The sequence below is a fragment of the Vipera ursinii genome, assembly GCF_947247035.1.
Source record: "Vipera ursinii genome assembly, chromosome: 1".
NCBI classification, from domain to species: Eukaryota; Metazoa; Chordata; class Lepidosauria; order Squamata; family Viperidae; genus Vipera; species Vipera ursinii.
In genome coordinates, this window is record NC_139512.1 from 160,423,447 (window position 1) to 160,445,551 (window position 22,105).

General features: G+C 36.2%; 1 protein-coding gene across 2 annotated transcripts in view; it reads left to right on the top strand.

Moving 5' to 3' along the window:
* The window catches only part of MTX2 (metaxin 2), a 46,730-nt gene extending 24,843 nt beyond the window's left edge, over nt 1-21,887 (top strand). The window contains exons 1-8 of one of the 2 annotated variants that reach the window (XM_083357535.1): nt 4,093-4,177; nt 9,885-9,957; nt 13,430-13,506; nt 17,746-17,838; nt 18,209-18,247; nt 18,625-18,750; nt 19,559-19,635; nt 20,762-21,886. In XM_083357535.1, the coding sequence (XP_083213661.1) occupies nt 4,160-4,177; nt 9,885-9,957; nt 13,430-13,506; nt 17,746-17,838; nt 18,209-18,247; nt 18,625-18,750; nt 19,559-19,635; nt 20,762-20,918 (660 nt within the window). In that variant the 5' untranslated portion in view covers nt 4,093-4,159 and the 3' untranslated portion in view covers nt 20,919-21,886. Of the gene's footprint in view, nt 1-4,092; nt 4,178-9,884; nt 9,958-13,429; nt 13,507-17,745; nt 17,839-18,208; nt 18,248-18,624; nt 18,751-19,558; nt 19,636-20,761 lie in introns of those variants that run through there. The other variant, XM_083357534.1, reaches the window with a different exon arrangement.
* Nucleotides 21,888-22,105: the final 218 nt, after the last annotated feature.

The following is a 22,105-nucleotide window of genomic DNA, read 5'->3' on the forward strand; positions in this document are numbered from 1 at the left end:
ATTTTAAAGCTGTTGGGAGTTGGTGGACATTACTTTATTGTTTTGTAACAACTTTCAGAGAATTGCTGTATGTAGAAGTATGTATGTAGAACTTTTAACCCCCTGAATCTTTCACCATACAGTTTTATTGGATGATCTTAAGAGTAACAGAAGAAAGATTTCCTCTTTTTTTAACCCTTCTTTTGAGATAGCTTCTGAACACAGTACTCAGATGGTACCAAATTTGGCTGCCATCGTTTATTTTAAATCTGGTCTTAAATGGAAATCATTTAAATATATTTATGAATTTGGGCTTCTTTTTATCCCCTGTATTACACCTGTGTTGCACCTGTGGTTTAGTATTTTAAGAAGAGAGAAACAATTCCAATAAAAGTTTTATATATTAGGCATAATTTTCTAAATTTCTATCATGCCCTTTTCTATACCCTATTTGTGATTTTGGGACCACAATTGTACATAGTATGTTATATGCAAATATAACAATGTTTGCAGAAGTGCATTTTTGCAATTCAATTTTGCGTTCCTTTCTTAAACCTCTTAATCTTGTTTACGTTTGTCATTGCAGCTGCATTCTGAGTAGTTCTTTACCACCACAACATCTATTATTTGGTCAGTCTTCATATATGGGAAGCTGGAATCTTTTTTTTCTCAATGTGCAATACTTTGCATTTATATTCAGGTAATGGGCAATACATTAATTAAGAAATTCAAAATCATACTAATTAAAGTAAGTAGTTTGCTTGAGAGAACATGAAAATCAAAAATGATCTTTTACATTTTAAGGAGTAGCAATAATAATGCCAATATTGCATTATTTCCAAGAATATGTGAAGTCATGCATCAAAAGCAAATTGCCTGTTCTAAAGACTATGGAATAAAGAATTCACAAGAAAGTGCCTGAGCAGGGGGTTGGACTAGATGACCTCCAAGGTCCCTTCCAACCACTTCTACTTCTTCTTCTTCTTCTTCTTCTTCTTCTTCTTCTTCTTCTTCTTCTTCTTCTTCTTCTTCTTCTTCTTCTTCTTCTTCCTCTTCCTCTTCCTCTTCTTCTTCTTCTTCTTCTTCTTCTTCTTCTTCTTCTTCTTCTTGTTATTTATTATGTCATTTTCTTGTGAATAAATGAAGTAGGCTTGCTTGAAATACAGGTAGTCTTCACAGACAGTATTTGGGATCAGCAACTCCATTCTTAAGTGACACAGTTGAAAGTAAAAAAAAATCATGTGACTGGCTGTCTTACAAAGTCAATTAGTCAGTTCTGGCTGCATTTGTTAACTGAATCACTGTGGGTCGTTGAGCACAATGTCACATGACAGCAATTTGTGACTTCTTGCTGGCTTCCCCATTGATTTGCTTGTTGGAAGCTGGCTTGAAGGTCACATTGTGGGAATATGATGGTGATCACTGTGAGACACTGTGACAAGTTTAGTCTGGTGGTTAAAACACAGGTCTAAAAATCAGGAGATTGTGAGTTCTAGTCCTGCCTTAGGTATGAAAGCTGACTGGGGGTTGTTGGGAAAGATTTTGTGAGGAAGGTGTATTGGGTATGCTGCCTTATTTGTAAAAAAAATAATAAAGGGATAAAATATATCATTAAAAATGCTTGCTGGTTTGCTAGCTGTCTAAATTGAAATCACGTGACTGCAGTGGCTGCAACATTGAGACTGGTGGTTTAGCACCATTGTAACTTTGCATAGTCATTGAACAAATGTTCAGCAAGTGAAGACTATGTGTATAGCAGTTAGGACTATAGGGAAGTCATATTTAGAAAAATGGAGAATTAGAGAATTAGAAACCTATAGATCTTGGATCCTCTCTAGTTTCTTGGATGTTTCTGAGACAACCTCAACAAACTATCCGTGAATTAGAGTGACAGGCTTTCTTTTGCTGGTACAAGGAAAGGAGATATAAACAATATCCAACAGTATCAGTGAGTGTTTAAGATTGCTTTTAAATAATCTTTAGCATGTTAAGTCCCTTTTCCTATTTAGAACAGAAGATATTGTAGGATTAAATCACACTGAAAAGTAATATGCATAAGTATTTTTCAGGATACGTACAAAATTGACAGGAGCAAATCGGAATTTGAAACAGATTTATTAGAAAGTCCAAGAAAAACCAACCTTAGGTCTTCAAAGTTGTGCAGAATCATTATAAAGGAGTTTAGGGTGCAGTCCTATGCCACGTACTGGGAATAAGTTTAATTTAATTCCAGTGGGATTTACCATTGAATAAATATGGGTAGGCTTACATTAAAAAAAATAACAAGCTTTCATGGAATAATATTCCATGATAGAAAAAAAAATATTTTCAAGTTATTTTATTCTGGTTTTTGAATATTTGCATTTGCTTTATTAATAAAGGATGAAATATATTTAAGAAGCCAAATTAAAACTGAAAAGTCCAAAAGAGTGTTATAAAAGATAAATTTATAACTGTAGCACTCTAATCCTATTCAGAAGCTAGTTTGGATACAGTGGGGCTCATTTTGTCTACAAGTTGGTAACAAATAGCTCTGTAAATAATATACACAGCACTGATTTAAATAATACCTGCAATCCATGATGTTGCCCCATCATTAGAAATGTTGTTCTTTCTCCATCTGAAGAAAGTGTTACGCAATGAACAATAATAATTCAGTTTTGTATCTTGATAGTCCCGCATTTCTGAGAGACTATCCCTGGAAATTCCTAACTTTTGGGGATAACTTCTCAGTGGATAGGAGGAAAATGGTTAATGGGTATATGCCAGAGTAGGTGAGAAGAAGTAGTTCCTGTAGTAGAAATGAGCCTTTGTGTATTTTGTTATAGAATGATTTTTTAAAAATCCTTGATGAAGAACCGATAGTACTAATAGATTTGAAACGATATTCTTGCATTTCTACCAAGAAACCTTTAATCATCATAATCATAAATAGTTAAAATCAAAGTTCCTTTCAAAGGAGAATTTTGTGTGTTTCAGTTCTGTTTTACACATGTCACTTAAATGATAAATTAACCATAATATATTAAAATCTTCTTTTTTCAATATTCTTTGTGTGACAGCAGATAGTGGCCGTGACTATAAATATGACTTCAAAAGATATCTGATTTTAAACTTTATGGAACAATTTTCTTTGATGTAAGGTGATGTTATCAGTTCAGAATAATCTGTAATAAGGAATATAAAAGTTATGCCAACTTGTACGGTTTCTAGCTAATATTAAATAGTACTTAATAATATTTATGTTGTCTTATGATTATGAATTTCTTGTTTCTTGTAGTTTTCGTAATGGTTCTGCGCTTTACCATGATTTTGTTTGCATAGTACACCATTTTGTTTATATGGTTGAAACCATTTAGTTATTTAAAGATAGTGTAGCAACAGTAATTGGTTAAAAATATGGCCGACAGGTTTCTGATTGAGATAGATAACTGGAAACTTCTTTCTGAAACTTGGGGAGACTTTCACCAGTTATCTGTTTACTTCCAAGCCCAAGATGACGGTTTAGACATTTACAGCCTTTCGTGGCTTGAAATTCTCAGAAACGTCGAATTCCTGCACCTACAAAATGTCAGCATCCACTGAGTCCCACCACCATCGGGATCCATCATAACATGGGGAGCTAGAATTGAGATAACTTTTTTTTTGCCCCCTAAATCTGGAATACATTGCATTTCAAATATTGCCTGGTAACTACTTACAAATCTTTTATGCTAATTGTTCTCATAGGCGTTTAAAGTTACCATCTTCTACGCCCTGGATTATTAGGAATCTTTTCTGTTTCAATTTCTATTATTATATTGTTTTACAATGATATTTTAAGCCATTGTGGTTTAAGATGGTTAAATCAGCACTGATCGTTGCCAAGTTGAAAGGCTGCATGAATTAATGGAATATCTATAGAAATATGGTGAGTAATAGAAGAATCAGTAAAGGTTCTTTACTCCAACAAATCTAGAAAATGACACAATGGCCAACAGATTGGAAAAGTTGACTCTACATACCAGTGCCAAACAGGTATGCAAGTTGTTGTATAATAGTCTTAATTTCACACATTTGTTGCAGATCATGCATTGCAGAGCCTTATATGGAAAGGGAAATGCTGCTGTTCAAGCTGGCTTTGAGAAAAGGCTGAGAAACGAGAGACATTATTACCGGTACATGCTGGATAATTGAGAAAATGAAAAGAATACCAAAAGTAAATTATCATGTACAGTACTTCATTTATGATAGATAGATTTTCATTGTATCGACTATACTAGTCTGTGGAATGACCTTAGGAAAATGGAAATCCCAAAACATCTCATTGTCCATATGTAAAACATACATAGGAAAGGAAGCTACAAGTCTAGGTAGAACCTGGTTAAAAAGCTGACTCCAGATGAGCAAACCATTAAGATTATATGCTCTTATTCATTTATTCAATTTATATGCTGAATATATATTGAAGGAAGCTGGATTAATTTTAATTTAATTTAATTTATTAATATTTCTATACCGCCCTTCTCCCGAAGGACTCAGGGCGGTGTACAGGGCAAGAATAAAAACACAGAATTACAAAAGTTAAAAAGTAATTAAATACATACCCACTAAAAAAACAATTAATACATAATAAAAACCCTGATAAAATGACAGTAAAAACCCCACCAGTCCCCCCTCAGGCCAGGCCGGCTTGTTCGAACAGGTGTGTTTTTAGATCGCGGCGAAAGGAGCGAAGATCGGGCGCCGTCCGGAGCTCAACCGGTAACTGGTTCCATAGTTCCGGGGCGCCCACAGAGAAGGCCCTCCCCCTGGGGGCCACCAATCGACATTCTCTGACCGGTGGCACCCTGAGGAGGCCCTCTCTGTGGGAACGCACAGGGCGGAGGGAAGTTGATGCTGGCAGCAGGTGTTCCCTAAGGTACTCCGGCCCCCTGCCATGTAGGGCTTTAAACACCATTACTAGTAAATCTTAAAAAAAAGATTAGTGTGATTTTTAAAACTGGAGGAAGAAAACTAAACTGATGACACCATTCTGATAGCTGAAAGTGCAAAAGATCTGCAAGCTCTAGTAGTGAAAGTCAAAGAGCACAATGAAAAAAAAAGCATTCTATAATTCAATGTAGAGAAGACCAAACTAATAATACCAGCTGCAGCACAAACCTTAGAAACTGGCAGGATATTGAAATAGTGGATAGCTTCTGTGTTTTAGAATTGACTATCAACAAACATTAAAGGAACTGGCAGTCAAGAAATTAATTGCAGATTAGTATTTGGCAGACTATCAGTGAAACCCCTGGAAAAAAATGTTTAGATGTTGCGATGTATCTAGACCAGACATGTCAAACACAAGGCCCGGGGGCCGGATCCGGCCCGCGAAGTGGTTTCATGTGGCCCGCGAGGCCATCCTGGAAACAGTGAGGGAACGGCCCCCACTGCCTTGGCCTTGGCCAGAGACCCTCCTTCTGCCAGAGACCCTCAGATCTGTCCCACTCCTGCCCAGGCCCCCATAGGCACCCTTGATGTGAACGATGTAGAGCTGGCCACGCCCACCCAGTAGGACATACGCACTCTAGCCATGCCCACCCAATAGGACACGCCCACCCTGGCCATACCCGCCCGGCCCCCTGAGGGCAACCGCAATGCTGATGCGGTCCTCAAATTGAGTTTGACACCCCTGATCTAGACTAACAAAGTTTAAAATTGTGTAGGCAATGAGTTTGCTTGTGATAACGTATGGAAGCAAAATCGGCTTGATAGAAGCAGGATAGACGCAGTACCGGTGCTTTTGAACTTTGATTGCTGGAGAAAACTCACAAATACCGCAGATGCCCCAAAAGGCAAACAAATGGATCAGAAAAGAAATCAGAGCTCTCACCCAACACACAAACAACAAGGTTCAAATTATCATATTGACATTATTCTATAGTGCTGGGAAACACAGAGGGAATGGAAAAAAAACAGCAAAATGGGTGGGTTTGATTGCAGAGGTATAATTGTATGAAGGGCCGTTCGGGAGTCCTGAAGGGCCAGATTGGGACTGATGGAGAAGGCCTGTCTATGTGGTTGCTAAGAACTGATGCTGACCTGATAGCATACAATCAAAACATTATTTAGAGTTCTTGCCAGCAATGGTTCTTTTTTTGTATTGTAAATTCAGAGCACTGATAGTAATCTTTCCTTCATTGAGGCTGAAGCTGAGTAAGATACTCTGTTATTGCATATTGTGCTTTAGAACATTTACAACATTAGCCTGGGAAATATGTACTATCCATGATATAGATGACTTCTGTTAACCTATAGTAACTGTATGCTCCATTTACTTCCTCCTTTTTATATCACAAAAATGAACATTTCAATCCACCCTGTATTTTTTTTTGCAACTATTGGCTTTCTGTCAAAAACAAATATACTGTGGGTAGGCTCCATATAGTAAAAATCACATTACCAAAGAATATGTATTATTTCTTTCATTGTCTAAGTAGATTAAAGCAGCATTTTTCACTGATAATCAGTTGCAACCCTTTATGTGCTTACCTGAAAGCTTTCCTTCAGTTAGAACTGTATGAGATTGCAGCGTTAATGGTTTTGAAGATAAGTAAGTTGAGTTGAACTTGCAAATTATTTATTTCCTTCTGTGCCTGTCTCTCTTCCCCCCCCCCAAAAAAAAATCATTCAGAGAATATCCAGCTCTCTAGAGCAGATTTATGGTTATATAGAGGTGAAGGTGGAAAGAAAATCTTTTCTACCGTATGTTACTGGTTGGCAGAAAGAAAATATTGGATATAATTGAACCTTTTTAGATAGGTGGAAGGAGAGAGTTCTGAAAATTCATACTGACAACATTTTAGGCCTTATCCTTACTTTTACTCTGTTCTTCTGTAAATCAACAGTGTCCCTTGTTTCTCCTGAGTTTCTGTGAGACACAGGAGTAAATTATAATTTAATAAGTTGACTCTTGAATAATAGTTTTTCTCTGAAAGAATCAGCATTTTGAAATTTTTACAAATAACACAAAAGTTACAACATAAATTATCTGAGTATATTTTGTGCAGTTTTTCAAAATGTGTTTTTAACTTTATATTGGAGGACATTAAATTTTTATGTCATCTGATTTTGGTTCAGTAGAGTCGTTTTTGAGAGAGAGAGAGAGAGAGAGAGAGAGAGAGAGAGAAATCAGCTACATTAAATTCTCTCTGAACCTATTTATTATATAATAGAAAATGGTCTTCCGTTAGACCATCATCCAGTGGTATCCAGCTTTCAGGCAATGAATATCCAGAAAGAAGACCAATAGGAGTCAATGAGATGGTCAACATGAAGAGAAGTCTCTGCTTTTTGAATATGCTCTGTAAATTCTTTCTTCACTCCATTTTTATAAGATTGCTAATAGTTTACCCTTCCTTTTGTTTGTGTTTTCCTGCCAAGAAATAAAGGGAAAAAATTTCGAAAAATTATCCTGATATTTTTCTTGTCAGGATATGCAAGTATAGATTTCAAACACTTGAAATTTTAGGAATTGTTGTTTGGTATCTTTCATTTCCTATGGGGAGTGGAATGGTAATTTTCTGTGATAAATATTCTCATGATTGTAGAGATTATAAAGACGTGCTGATTGCTTTATTATAAATCTGACTCAGATCACTATTCGGGCAGAAATTATTTTCTCCCTAGCTTTAGGTAAATTTTTTTGTGCAGTACATGCATGGAGTTTAGTTGCCAAGGATAAACATAATATAGAAACATAAACTCAATTGGAGTAAAACCTGAAAGAAACTCTGATGCATTGGAAGCTCATTAATTTCTTTATAGTGAAAAGAAGGATCATTTTTCTCTAAATGGTTTTTTTTTAAAAAAGGCTGCTGCAGACTATCTGATTTTCATTTTACTGACTTGTGTTTTTTTTAGTGCAAATTTATAATTTCAGGTTGTGATTTGAAACAGTAATTGTGTTGTAAACTGGAGAGAGACTGAACAGTATAATGCAAGTCTGACAATCCATTCTTTAAGTAGAATAATAGCTGAAATTCTTCATGATTAGAAATACAGTATCAACATAATCGATTTAACAACATTACACCGTAGCTGAAAATAGACTGAAATCCCAAGCCAGGCATCTACCGTGTTTGAGTGAAACATCTTTCATATGGTTCTAAGATGAAATTACTCCTGAATGAATAGCATCTTCATTTATCTTCAAAGCCTCCTATGTGGTACCAGTGAACGTACTGTTCACACATTCTACAGCAGGAATTACATTACAGCCGCATTCCAGGGTAGTATAAAACTGATTGTTCTGGAAAATGAACCTGGCTTTGCAATAAATTACATTTGCAGGTACAAAAGAACGTGTTACTTTGTTTAAAGTAGTCACAAATACAATTAAACTCTTAATTTATGTTAAACTAAAAATGTGGCTATTATCATAACTGCATTAGGCATATACTCTATCATTCCAAGAATGATATTGAACCATTTTCATTTATAATTTTAGACAGACGTTGCAATTTACAGCATCTGCCACCGCTTGATAGGAAAACTGGAATATTTTGTGCATTAGTTCATGTATAATTTCCACTTTTTTCCAGTTGTCATTTTTTAATGAAAGAAAATGCAGATCCCCTTCAGTGTCTGCATATTGGCATTTTCTACAGCCGTATTTTAAATATTAATCATTCAAATACTACTAGAACTGGCTTTGATTTATTTATAAGATGAATAATATGCAACTCCAGAAAAGCCTTGGTATTACTCAAAATATATGAGCTTGGACTCTTTCTTCATACTTTATGGAAATCTCCCCTCTTCATGTTCCTTTGTGGGAATGGGTTTATGGAAATTTTGCTTGTCTGGAATGTGGTTGGAAGAACCTGAGAATCAAAGCAAAAGGTTTATTAGGGAGAAATGCTTTTGCCATAGCTGCCCGCTGTTCCTCATTTTCAGGTATAGCCACAAAGCCTGTTTGACTGTTCTAGCTTTGATACGTTTTGGAAGTTAACCATTCTTGTCTGTTTACAGAGCTGACCTATTTAGAGGCTCAAACACCTTAAGACTTGCTTTTCTAGGAGTGAGAAATTTCTAAACAGAGATGTCTTCTAGGGCAGAGGCCCCCAACCTTTTGGGCACCAGGGACCGGTTCTGTGGAGAAAAGATTTTTCTGCAAACCAGAGGGGACGTGGTTTCGTGTGCTGCCTATATCCGGCAGTTGGGGCTTCACTAGTTTGCGTGGCCTGGTTGCTGGTATGCCACAGCCCGGTGCCGGTCCACGGACCGGGGGTTGGTTACCCCTGTTCTAGTGGATCCTTACCCACAGTTTGAGCCCCTAAGCTTCTAGTTCATTAGGAGAGCTAGGATTTATTTTTCAGTCCACTCAGGTCTGTATAATGCAAGGTACAGATATGGCAGCTTTATGTGCTGTAGACAGGGCACTTTTAATGTTTGATTAAAGTTAGCAGAAGGACAACAGAATGGCATCTTTTTAAAAATATGAAGTTGGCTACACTTTAATTTGCGGGCTAAGTTCCATGAAAAATCAGTATTGTAGCAGATTTCATTGATTTATTTTAAAACCAATAATTATTACTGCCAAAATGGAATTTAGGGTTGTTGTTTTTTTGTGTGTGGTTTCTTTTTTTAGAGAGAGGTTATCACAGTAAAAGTACAAGAAAATGAATAAAGGAGATGCTGTATGTTTTAGATTGCTATTCTCTGTTCATTTATAGTTGCACCTAGAGTGATGGAATTTGTGATGAGTGCAATGTTAGAAGCTAGTACCTAGAAGTGTAGTCTTCCTAGTTATCTGTTTGGGGAAATAATTATAAATAGAAGAATATATCTTGTGGCTTAGAATTACAAATATTAAAAAAATGTTTTCCCTTCATGTAATGTGGAAAATTTTAATTTACCGTACTCTTCTTTATTTTCAGGCTTTTTTACAAATGTGCAATCTGCCAGTCCAGGTGGTTTGTAGGGCAAATGCAGAATATATGTCCCCATCTGGTAAGTGTACCAATCATTTACACTACACCTGTGCTTGGAAACTATGGCAACAGTATCTCATCTTGGAGATCGGTTGGAGTTACTGTATGCCGCACTATGCAGTAGCTCGTTTCTTGTTATGCTACAGATTTTTTTTTCTTGCAAGAAACAGAAATAATACTGTTTCATCATTGAACTGCATTAAAGGGCAGTGCTGTAAGGCTAAGGTAAACATACTGCTAACAGTTCTGTGTGTTTAAATGTGAACTGCCTCGGTCATGATGGAAGTAGATGGAAGAGCCTGGTTTTAACATTAGATGAAAAGAGATGACCTGCCTTCTTTCTTACATTCTGCCTTTGAGCAGCTTTGTCCTTTAATACCCTAACAAAGATTACTTTACAGAATTGAGCTCTCAGAAAGATTGAAGAGAGAGGGCCCAGATGGAGGTAACCAATCATTGTACACATCCTCATGTACCCCTTTCAGGTTTTACAAACAGGTCCTCTTAAACATCCTCTTCTAATCTGGGGCAATTCCATAGGCAGATATACAGGGCTGCTGCTGTGCTCTCTCATTTGATTCATTATGCACTAAAGCAGCATTTTTTGATACTCGTACATTTGATGCTCATTGTTTACTGAAGGGACATGTTCAGAAAGGAGTTTCCCACACTTCCTACATGAAGAGTAGGACTACCATATCTGGCTTGCAAAATCCAGGCAACCGCTAAATGTCAGCAAAGAGATAATGAAACATTTAACTCTTTGCTTCCATCTAGAGGTCACCCAGATCTTTGCAGAGGAAATAAGGTAGCATACCTGCATATTGACATGCAGACATACTTTCCTCATTAGATGTGTCTGCAGTGGGCACAGCTGGGTTTGTTAATGAAATCTGTGCAGGCTAAAAGATGCTTCAATTGAGTATTGTGGGACTGAATTCACTGAGACTTATTTTCCTAACTTTTATCGTCTGGGCATGTCCCCTTATGGCCTCGAACTATTGGGAATATGTACATTGCTTTCTATGAAGATAGCCTGCTAATTAGCCAATAATGTGGTGAGTTCTTATTCCCCATTAGCTGTGGTAAAAAGAAATATCTAAATAAAGCAAAACTCAATGTTAATGGGAATATTTTTTTCTTCTTCCAGTTTTTGAGTTGGCAGGTTGAAAGCATTTCCTGCTGCCTACCGCAAAAGCCTTTTTGTCATGCATTATCATATGCATGCTTTGCTATAAATTAGTGCTTGGATAAATGGAGCTTCTGTGAACAACTGTATAGCAGAAACTGTGGCCCTAACTTCTACAAGGTTAAAATTTAGAACCATGAATGCATTTTCCTCTTTTTATGGGATTCTACATTTGAAGACAGCTTGCTTGGCACTGCTCTCTTTCTCTCCATCTGTTAATAAGAGAGCACTTAACGCGCACCTTGTGAGAGCACTGATATGCTGACTCTTGCTATAGGAACACCAAAAGCTCATTCTGTATATAGAGTAGTTCCATGGAAGCAAAAGCTTGATTGATAGGACCACAGAGAGGTCTGGAAGTTCAAAAGGCCCTGCATTCCTTTTTGCAGTTTATGCCATTGTGGGGAGAGCTTTGCTTGCAATTCCCTTTTTGAACCAGTCTGTCAGTGACCAAGATTTTTTTATTCCTTTCCCTCAGTAAAAATAAAAGCAAGAATATTCCGAATATTCTTTGGACAGTGTGTAGCCTTCACAGTTATTTGTGTAGTCCTTCAATGAAGAGACTTGATAAAATTTCACAGCAAGAAGTTTTAGGATTATAGCCTTTCAGTGCAAACAAAGGGACACCAGGCCACCTAGTTCACTGCTTGTCAATTTCTGATGAGGTGTCACTAAGGTATGAGCACAGAGTTAGCACAGATAATTAGCTTTATTAGAATTATAGTAGGGTGATAGTTTCAGTTAGGTCAAATGTCATAAAAGAGTGTGCAAGCTTTTGAACTTTTCAGGACTTTTTATTGGGGTACAGTAAGAAGTAGAGAAAGCTAAAAATTAGGTTACTATAGGCCAGGGGTAGGCAACCTTGGCTCTTTTATGACTCATGGACTTCAACTCCCAGAATTCCTGAGCCAGCCTGGCTCAGCTTGGAAACCTCTCCCTTTCCCCTCAGCATGGCTGGCTCAGGAATTCTGGGAGTTGAAGTCCACGACTCATAAAAGAGCCGAGGTTGCCTACCCCTGCTATAGGCAGTTTAGTCTGAAGTTTTCAGTCTGTCTCAAAATAAAAATTTTACATTTCATAGAAAAAAATCAGTAATGGATATCAGATTATATCTAGTAGTCTTGAATAAAAAGTGATAGTGACCTGTCTTCCCCCCCTTTTTGAAAACAGGAAGACTGGCTGTATTACCAGTGCTTATCCATGAATGCTGTTCATGGATATTATTTTTTAAAAACTCTGTATCTTTTATATTCTACATAATTTCTGTGAAACTGACACAATATTCTATGTTAAAGCCCAGCAACCTTAGCATTTATTTTAGTATTTGGAACAAATACTGAGTGGCAGTATTTTGTGACATTTGTTTCAACAATCTTTGATTAGTTATTAATGTACTGCGTTGAGGCTAGTTGATTTTAAAATTTTAAAATCTTTTTCCACCTCTGGAAGAAATATGGTCAGTTTTTTTATCAGTTGATGGTGTAGATCAGACATGTCAAACTCGCGATGTCACGTGATGTCGTGAGACATATCGGGACTATTTTGCCATTGCCGGCAATGGAATGGGTGTGGCTTCCGGATGACACGTCCGGCCCACCGGCCGGCAGTTTGACACCCCTGGTATTGATTCATGCCAAAACAAAATACACATGCCTGTGCATGTGTGTACATGTGCAGTAGCCTTTCTGTTAATAAATGGTACTCAGGGTAGTTATATTCTTGATTATGCATCCTCAAACAGGAAAAGATTTTTGTACTTTGGGGGCTTTGGTTTACAAGAAAATCAGAAGTAACTGTGTAGAAACCTTTACAAACAAATGTGGCCTGATATAAACTGTCCAACCCCAGTAACTCTTCTGTGTGAATAAGAAGCACTTGTGTGCTAGCCAGAATTCCCTGGATTCAGAAGGCTAGACTTTTAGGAAGAGCTGAGGTCTAAATGAGATCAACCAAGTCACACCACTGTGTGAAATATTTTTAATTACACATGTTTTTTATTGTCCCATTACTTTTTCCGTCCTGTAACAACTAATTGTATTAAACTGCTCTTTCTTTTACTATAATTTTGATGAGGAGGAGGACAGTAGTATTTGGGTTTCACAGAGATTCATATTCAGGAGAGGATCAACTTCTTTTGCCTAGAAGCAATAAATACTATAATCCTACGTTTTCATACATCTTTCAAAACTGATACTCAAACACAAAACTAAAATCTCAGTTTCAGTGGATCCCGGTTCTTATCGTTCTGGTTTAGAATGATATGCTGGTGATGAATGTTGAAATATATTCTTTTTACCCACAGGAAAAGTGCCCTTTATTCATGTAGGAAATCAAGTCGTTTCAGAACTTGGCCCCATTGTCCAGTTTGTAAAAGCCAAGGTAATGTGTATATATATTTTTAAAAAAGATATAACACCTATTCAGTAGTTTTAATTATTTGTTTATGAAATTATCCTGGTGATTTGATAAAATCATAGCTTTGAAAATAAAATAGTTTATTCTTTTAGAAAATACTGCATTAATAACCTTTAAGATGTTATCAGTTTGTAAAAGCCAAGGTAATGTGTATATATATTTTAAAAAAAGATACAACACCTATTCAGTAGTTTTAATTATTTGTTTATGAATTTATCCTGGTGATTTGATAAAATCATAGCTTTGAAAATAAAATAGTTTATTCTTTTAGAAAATACTGCATTAATAACCTTTAAGTTGTTATCCAATTCCGTGGGTTACTTTTCTGCTGAGTGCTTATGTGTATACAGATTTGTACATTTCTGTCTATCATTATTGGGCTGAACTCTTTTTTTTGTACAAACAATGTTCTGTACCATATTCATCTTTCTTTCTATACGTGTCAATATTTTTTTTTAATTGAAAAGTTTTAAAATACAATTTTCCTTTGAAAAACCCCCCTTCCCCCTCCCTCCTCCCCTCCCTACCTCCCCCCTATCTCCCCCCCTCCCCCTCTCCCTCCTCCCTCCCCTGCCTCCCCCCCTCTACTTCCCCTCCTCCCCCCCTCCCCCCCCGACTTCCCAGAGCAAAATACAAGGTATATATCTAAAAAGCAATCATAAACAATCATATACTAACAATTATAAACTCTAAAATCCATCACTCTCTAGCTTATATAGAGTAAACCAATCCTTAACAATACTAAATATGTATAAAGAACTAAAATAAAAGAAAACTAGCATCATTCCCATCTATGTTCTTCCACAATTCACTATTACCTAGACATATTCTCACTTACACATCACAAGCACCTATCCCTATTAACCTCTCTAGCCAAAATAGGCTATAATAGATAGTTCTTACACAAATTAACCCGCATTAACCCACAAAACTTTCTTCCTCTTCCTCTGTAGTAAATTGTCCATTAATTCCAAATTGAACATTCTGTTACCATACATATCATCCCAAAACTCTTAAAAACACAACTACCACTTGACTATAAGTATATTGTGGAAGTTCCATAGATTTCTACTGGTCTTATTTTTTAATCTTTTTTGAGCGTTTTAAGGCAGCACGCGTCACCCTCTGTTCTCTAGGATCATCCAAAAGAGTTGCAGCTTGATCTCCTCCTGTACCCTTCTCGTCTATCTGTCCATCTTCATCCTCTTGATGTTCTCCTTCTCCAGATCCCTCTGCAGCTTCCAGAAGTGTTGATGGGGTTGCTTTTAAAACATTGTTGTAAAAATCATGCGCTTGCTTCACAGTACCCAAACAGTACCTTTTGCCATCATACATGAAGCTCAACCCAGCTGGGATCTCCCATCTGAACCTTATATCTCTTTGCTTGAGCTCTTGCACAAGAAATATAAAGTCCTTCCTTCTCTTTAAAATCTTTGGAGGAATTTCTTTTAGAACCAAAACTTCTTGACCAGCAATCACAACTTTAGTATCATAGGCAGCTTGTATAACTTCATCTCTAATTTCCCTTTTTACAAAATAAACCACCACATCTCTAGGCAACTTTCTCTGCTTAGCAATCCACGAATTCACACGAAACACTTTGTCCATGCCTTGTTTTATTTCAGATGCTGGATGGTTCAATACCCCCTCAAAAGCCTCAGAAACCAGCTGCTTTAAATCTTCCTTAATATTGTCTTTTAGGCCTCTAATTCTAACAGCAAACTGCATCTGGTAAAATTGAGCCAGACTCTGTTCGCTATCCATTTTGTCTTTTAAACCTTCAATTTCCAATACTTTTGCTTCTAATATAGCATTCTTTTGAGTCAAGTCTTCCACTTGATCATCCAGCACCTCCACACATTTAGCTACTTTATGCACTGAGGACAAAATGTCTACCTTCATTTCTCTAAGTTTCTGCTCCATCCTTTCTTCCATTCTCTGCTCCAATTTCTCCAATTTCTCCTCCATCTGTGCAAATTTAACACCCATTGACTCCAAAATTAACTGGGTATGTTTTTCAAGATCCTTCGATGTCAATACATCAGGAGAATGCAACGCCTGCAGTAATGATTGTTGTTGCACCGGAGAATTTCCAGCACTCCGAAAAGTTCTAGGGGGAGGTTTAGCCGCCATCTTTTACTTACAATTGTGACGCACTTTCACTTTAAGTTTTAAGCAATATACGTGTCAATATTGAACCCTGTTATTTATTTATTCAGATAGTGCACAACTATGTATTACCCAAGAATTTCAGAAAGAGCAACTGCAGATGCCTTGCCTCATCATGATTGTCTTCTAGTTGTATTTAAGTTGCAGCTCCAAGATCACCCCAGTTAGCACATATGGGAGCCTTAAACTGAAACATGTTTAAATGATAATTACTGTAAAGTTTCCTTTGAATAGAGTTCAACTGGCGATGTAATGCACATGCCCCTGTAATTTTCCTCACAACAATACAGAAGGAGCATATAATTGTCTCTTGGAATTTTTTTATACTTCTCAATCTAACCTATAGGACTGGCATTTCTTGGTAATTTCCCACCAAGGACTAATACCACATCCAATCCTAGTTATTCAGGATAAGAAACGTGTTGTTGGGCCATCTTCTGAAGATGAAATTTGTGCAATGTAGGTCTTTTATGTTGGCATGAGAAAGAAAGGAATTTTCTCTTTCTTCAGTTACTTGTATGCTCTGAAACTATCTTGGGAGTGTGATCAAGTTTCAAGAAAGTAAGGGAAATGGCAAGATATCCGTAAGGAAGAGGGAGTGAACATATGCTTCTTCCAGTAGGGCCTTTCAGCCAAATCCACATTTCTTCCATTTTGAAGCAAATGATATGAACCCAAACATTCTGAGGTTCATACATGGTAATACACATCATTTGAATATCTAAATATTTTCTGTTGCTTAGATTTTTCATACATTTAGGATGTATATGTGTATGTATAATTTTGATTTTAGGCGAGCAACTTTTCCTTCCTTCTTTCCATCTTCCAAATTTACTAATTCACGTGGCCTTAAAAGCCAATTCCATAACTCCACTGATTAATAAATAGACTTTTATTTTTCCCTTTTCCCCCAATATTCTTTTCTCAAGAGTTTTTTTTGTTTATTCTGTAATACAGTACTACGATGCAGTGTTATAGTATCAACTTACTTGTTAATTGTTTTCAGTTGATATACGGCAGATAGAAATTTATAAACTTAATTACATGGTAATTAAATAGGGAAAAGCTAAATTATAGCTTGAGTCTAGCATTTGTTTTGTGTAAACAGATGCCTGATTATGTGTATTCAGATACAACAAGGCTTCAGCGGTAACTACCTAAAGAATTTTCAGCTGATTCAGCTGAGTCAAATCTTTTTTAGATGATTTTTTTTTTGCCAATTATAATGGTTTAGATGTCTCTTTGAAAGGGCTTCCGTTTATCTTTTTCAAATTGTTTTTCTGTATGTCTTGGCTCTATAGGAAGAGGCCTGAGCTCTCCAAAGCCCTTTGGATCCTGTCCTACATCTAAGATAGGGTAGGCATCACCTCGGTGCCCTCCAGAGGGTTTGGATGGTAACTTTGATCGTTTCAGAACCCTTGGCCATGCCTGCGGTGGCTTTTGAAATTAAGATTTATTATTTTTTTTTTAAAAAAGCTGCACTACCAAGTTGCCTATTCCGGATTGCTGCATGCTCTGTCTGCTATCTTGTCCGTTGCCAAGAAATAATGTTGCACTTAGTTCTTGGCTTTTGCAATCTACTACATAGAGAACACTTTGTTTAAATCTTAAAAAATTCCAAATAATCAATATTTATGCTTACTCTTGCTTCTTTCTTTAGTCTTGTAAATCGATACCCGTGCGTCGTATTTTAATAAGGTATTTACATCATCATAACTCACTTGTTTTATTTACAAAGACGTATTTATAAAAACCACTCAGCAGAAAAGCAAAGCAAAAGGTCTGTAGCTGGAAAGTTCCGTTTACCGATCACTCTGTACTTTTCTATTTAGAAGATTTCACTTCAATATTCCCCCCACCCCATGCCCAGAGCCTTCAGTAGTCTTTGAGGTCTGCAAAGCTGCCTCTTATGTGAAATGTTGCAAAGGATTGTTTTGAATGAAAGAAAGCCATGGACTTCAGTGAAGTTTGGAAAGAACCCAAATAGATAATTTTTGTTCTCCTTTCTCTTTCCTTCCTTCTCTCCTGCCTTAGGGCCATTCACTTAGTGATGGGTTGGATGAAGTCCAAAAAGCTGAGATGAAAGCCTACATGGAATTAGTCAATAATATGCTTTTGACAGCAGAGGTATGGCAAAACACTAGTAATTTGTCAGTCTTGGGAAATGAATTATATTGAAGAGGGGGAGTGAAATGCTATTTTCTTTGTAATATTGCAAGCCACAGCTACCATTTGTGTATAAAACAAAAAAGGTGGACTTATGATTAACCGTGCTTCTCAAAAAGCAGCACACTTTTATGTACACTTCCAAATCCTTTTCAGATTATTTTTGGTGCAGTGAAATATTTTATTTGCTTCATGATAAATCTAGTAACCGTATTTATGTGTTTTAAATATTATTAATGGCTTGTTTGGTAGAGCTAGGAGAGAAAGCTGCAAGGAATAAATGACTGTGTAACCTTCTCTGTTATGAAGTTTAGTATTCTTTGGTTTCTAGCTGTATCTTCAGTGGTGTGATGATGCTACAGTCCAGGAGGTGAGTGATTCTGCAGCATACATCTTAATTAAATTTTAATGAGAAAACACTTTTGCTCACAATTGCAAGTCCCTACTCATAAATGAAACATAGAGGTTTAAACCACTAATGATACCATTTTTTTTTTGCTTTAATTTTGCTTGCATATACATTTCGGGTTACTCTATGTCATTATTGGATGTGCTAGTTTTAAAGTGAATTTTTTTAAATATAATTTTAAAGGCTTGCTTTTGTAGCTGCAAGTTATAAATAATTGCACAGAACAGATTCTGAGGCAGAGCCATAGCAATAAAATTACAGTTAAGTCTAGTCTTTTCTAAAACACAGCTTTCTCAGTTATGTAAGAAGACAAAAATCCTTTTTTTCCCCCTTTAAAGATCACTCATCCAAGATATGGTTCTCCTTATCCTTGGCCTCTGAATCACATTTTGGCCTATCAGAAGCAGTGGGAGGTCCAACGTAAAATGAAGGCTATTGGCTGGGGCAATAAGTCACTTGATCAGGTCAGTCATTAGTTCCCCAACTCTTGATTTTCCCCCCTCTAGAAAATGCAAAATGTAAAGTTTCAGGGAGGCACTGATTTCTTTGTACCTTCTTAGTAAAATAAAAACTAGCATCTGCTGTCTCTAATCTGAGATGATGGTTTTACTGTGGGATCTATTTTGATTTGCTAGATATATTTTTTAAATTTGTTTTCATATGTTTATAATGAAACAGGATACTTAAATGGCCAGAATATAAGCTATTATCTGGAGCTTTAAAAGTTAAGAGCAATGTGTTGGGGAAAAAATGGCATCCGGTATAAACCTTTCAATATTTGAATAGTAGGATCATAGTACTGGGCACTGGATGGTTAGCTATCAGTAGAAGTTAGTATTAGGTGAAGTTCCCAAATGCTCGCAGGTATGTACATCAGGGTTATTTTTTTTAACAGCAACTGCTATCAGATATTATTCTTAGAGGTCCTTTTAATTTTTGCATGAAGATTTCTTGAAAGAAGCTGGTGAAAAGCCCCAAATGTGCACAAAAATTATATATGAGGTCCTTTGTATAGATTTCTCTCTGGGTTGAATCTTAAGTACTTGGTATGGAAATATGGTAATTGTATTGACTATCTCTGTTTGATTTTTAACAGGTACAAATACATCATTTTTGCATTTAAAGGGTAAAGAATAAAAGATCGTAGGGGAAGGACAAGAACTTTGTGGACAAACATTGTTAAAAATCTCATGCATGGGATGTATTTTTAACTAAAGCTATAATTAATTAAAATTATTTTCTGCTCTTTCGTGATATCTGTGTTCTTTCTAGATACTTGAAGATGTAGATCAGTGTTGTCAAGCACTTTCCGAAAGGCTTGGGACACAGCTGTATTTCTTCAATAAGAAGTAAGTTATTTGAATTAAAAGTTCTGCCAAGAAGAAAACTTTCCCCAAATGAGGAGGAGAGGTTTTTCCTGCTGTATTTCTTTTCTTTTTTTTATAGATTAAATGAAATACTCTTCTCCTTTTTCCAACTTTTGGTAAAAAAAAAGGGCATCATAGTAACTGCCTATTGGTCGAAGAGCCAAGAATCAGGAAACAGCTTCTTTCTGCATTTCTTAATTTATGAGTGAAGGGATGGCTAGATTACCTCTGGGCAACTTGACAAAGCCACAGGAGGAGGCAAGGAGGAACATCCAGGAAGGTTAATGGGATCAAGTTAGAAAGCACTATATGAAGAATTTCAGTAAAATGAGTTTCCAAAGAAGTTTCTAAAAAATTGATTTTTGTCTAAATCAACAGACTCTAAAATCTAGGTTAGAGTAAAGAAATGCTACCACCGCAAGTTTATTTCCATTCTAAGTTATTCTTTGATTATATCCCTCAGTAATATGTTTTAAAAATAGTATTTAATTCATATTTTCAATGCTTTGATCATTTGAATTGATACCAATCCCATTCTCTCAAAATATCTTTGTGTGTGTGTGTCTGTGTGTGTGTGTGTGTGTGTGTGTGTGTGTGTGTGTGTGTGCGCGCGTGCGAGAGAGAGAGAGGGGGGGGAGGGAGGGAGAGAGACTTTTTACATTCACTTATATTAACATTAAGCTTGAAGGCAGTCTACTTTCTGATTCTCAGATTAAAAGGACAGTATTCAGAAAACAAAAAAACCTCAAGATTATTGCTGTTGAGCAGTGACTGGGTGCTTGTATGCCAAATCTAATTTTTTTTGGCCTTTATTAATATCCCTCCGGCCCACCAATTTCTTCATTATTGGGGTAGGCATGGCTGTGATTGGTGAAGCATTTGTATGCTTCTTTATCACTGTTGTAGCTTTTAAGCCATAAACTGGCATCCTTCTGTCACCACCTTAAGGAGAAGAGGTGTGGAATAAAGGCAGTTGATAGCATTTTCTCCTCAAAATGGAAAGATGAAGATATTGTGCAGTGGTCTGGATATACAATTGGCACTAATGGATAATGTGACTTGCAATGGCTCTCTCTCATTCAACATACTAGTTTTCTTTTGTTCATAGGCCAACTGAATTAGATGCTTTGGTATTTGGACATCTGTTCACAATCCTTACTACCCAGTTGATCAGCGATGAACTGTCAGAAAAAGTGAAAGGCTACAGTAACCTCATTGCATTTTGCAGAAGAATAGAACAACACTACTTTGAAGGTCAAAGTTAAGACTGCCCGATGTTTCTTCTCCAAACAGTCTTTGATAAACAGAATGCTCATGATGATAGTAATAATAAAATTCATATTTTGATTGTGTTTGTTTTGTTTTAAAAAATTAGTAGCACAGATTTGAAAATTGGGTTTAGTTCACAATCTGAGTCAGCTATGCCAAAACTGTTGTAGTCCAAAAGAATCTACCTGTGATGAACCCAAGAAACCTACTGTATTTAAATCAAAATTTGAGTTTTTCATTATACATGTCTGTGTGCCATTTTAATATTCTTTTGAAGTGACCTTGAAACAGTATTGTGTCAATATGTAAAACAATAAAGTTTAGATAATTCTATAAGTGTTTTTCTTAATATTTTAACTGCCTATACATGTTACATTCTTATAATTGCACTACATCCATTGAGCTACTAAGTTGGGATTATGGTTAAAGGTAACTGTAGAATGTTTACATAAATAAAATTTGCATTTTTATCCAGCTATATAAGCAGAATTCTCTTATCTGATTAAACAGTATTTAAAATATTAACAAATAGCACGAAAAATTACACATAATGCAGAACCTGTAAAATGTATTAATTTATAGTAAAAATGTGAAAATAATAAAATATGAAATTATTCATTTTTTAATCATAATTCTGGAGATAAAGTCAGTCTGAATAAATCCCATGTTTTTGAGTTGGTTCTCTTAGTTACATGTCTGAGTGTCTGCTCAGGTCATCTGAAGGTATTTGTCCCACCTTATCTTTTTATATCTTGTTTATTTATTTTAAAAGCTATTAATTAGAACGTGTATTTAAATTATTTTTCAAATATAGCAAAGATGAATTCAAAATTGACTGTTTTCTGGCTTTTTCCAATTCATTTGATCAGTTGAAAACAAAGACTATGAAAAAGGAATATTCTTGCATAATAGTAACAATAACAATAAAAAAGTTGGAAGGTCTTCTAGTCCAACCCCCTGCTCAGGCAGGAAACCCTTTACCATTTCAGACAAATGGTTGTCCAGTCTCTTCTTAAAAAATTCCAGTGTTGCAGCATTCACAGCTTCTGGAGGCAGGTTGTTCCACTGATTAATTATTCTAACTGTCAGGAAATTTCTCCTTAGTTCTAGGTTGCTTCTCTCTCTGATTAGTTTCCATCTGTTGTTTCTTGTCCTGCTTTGGGGCGCTTTGGAGAATAGGTTG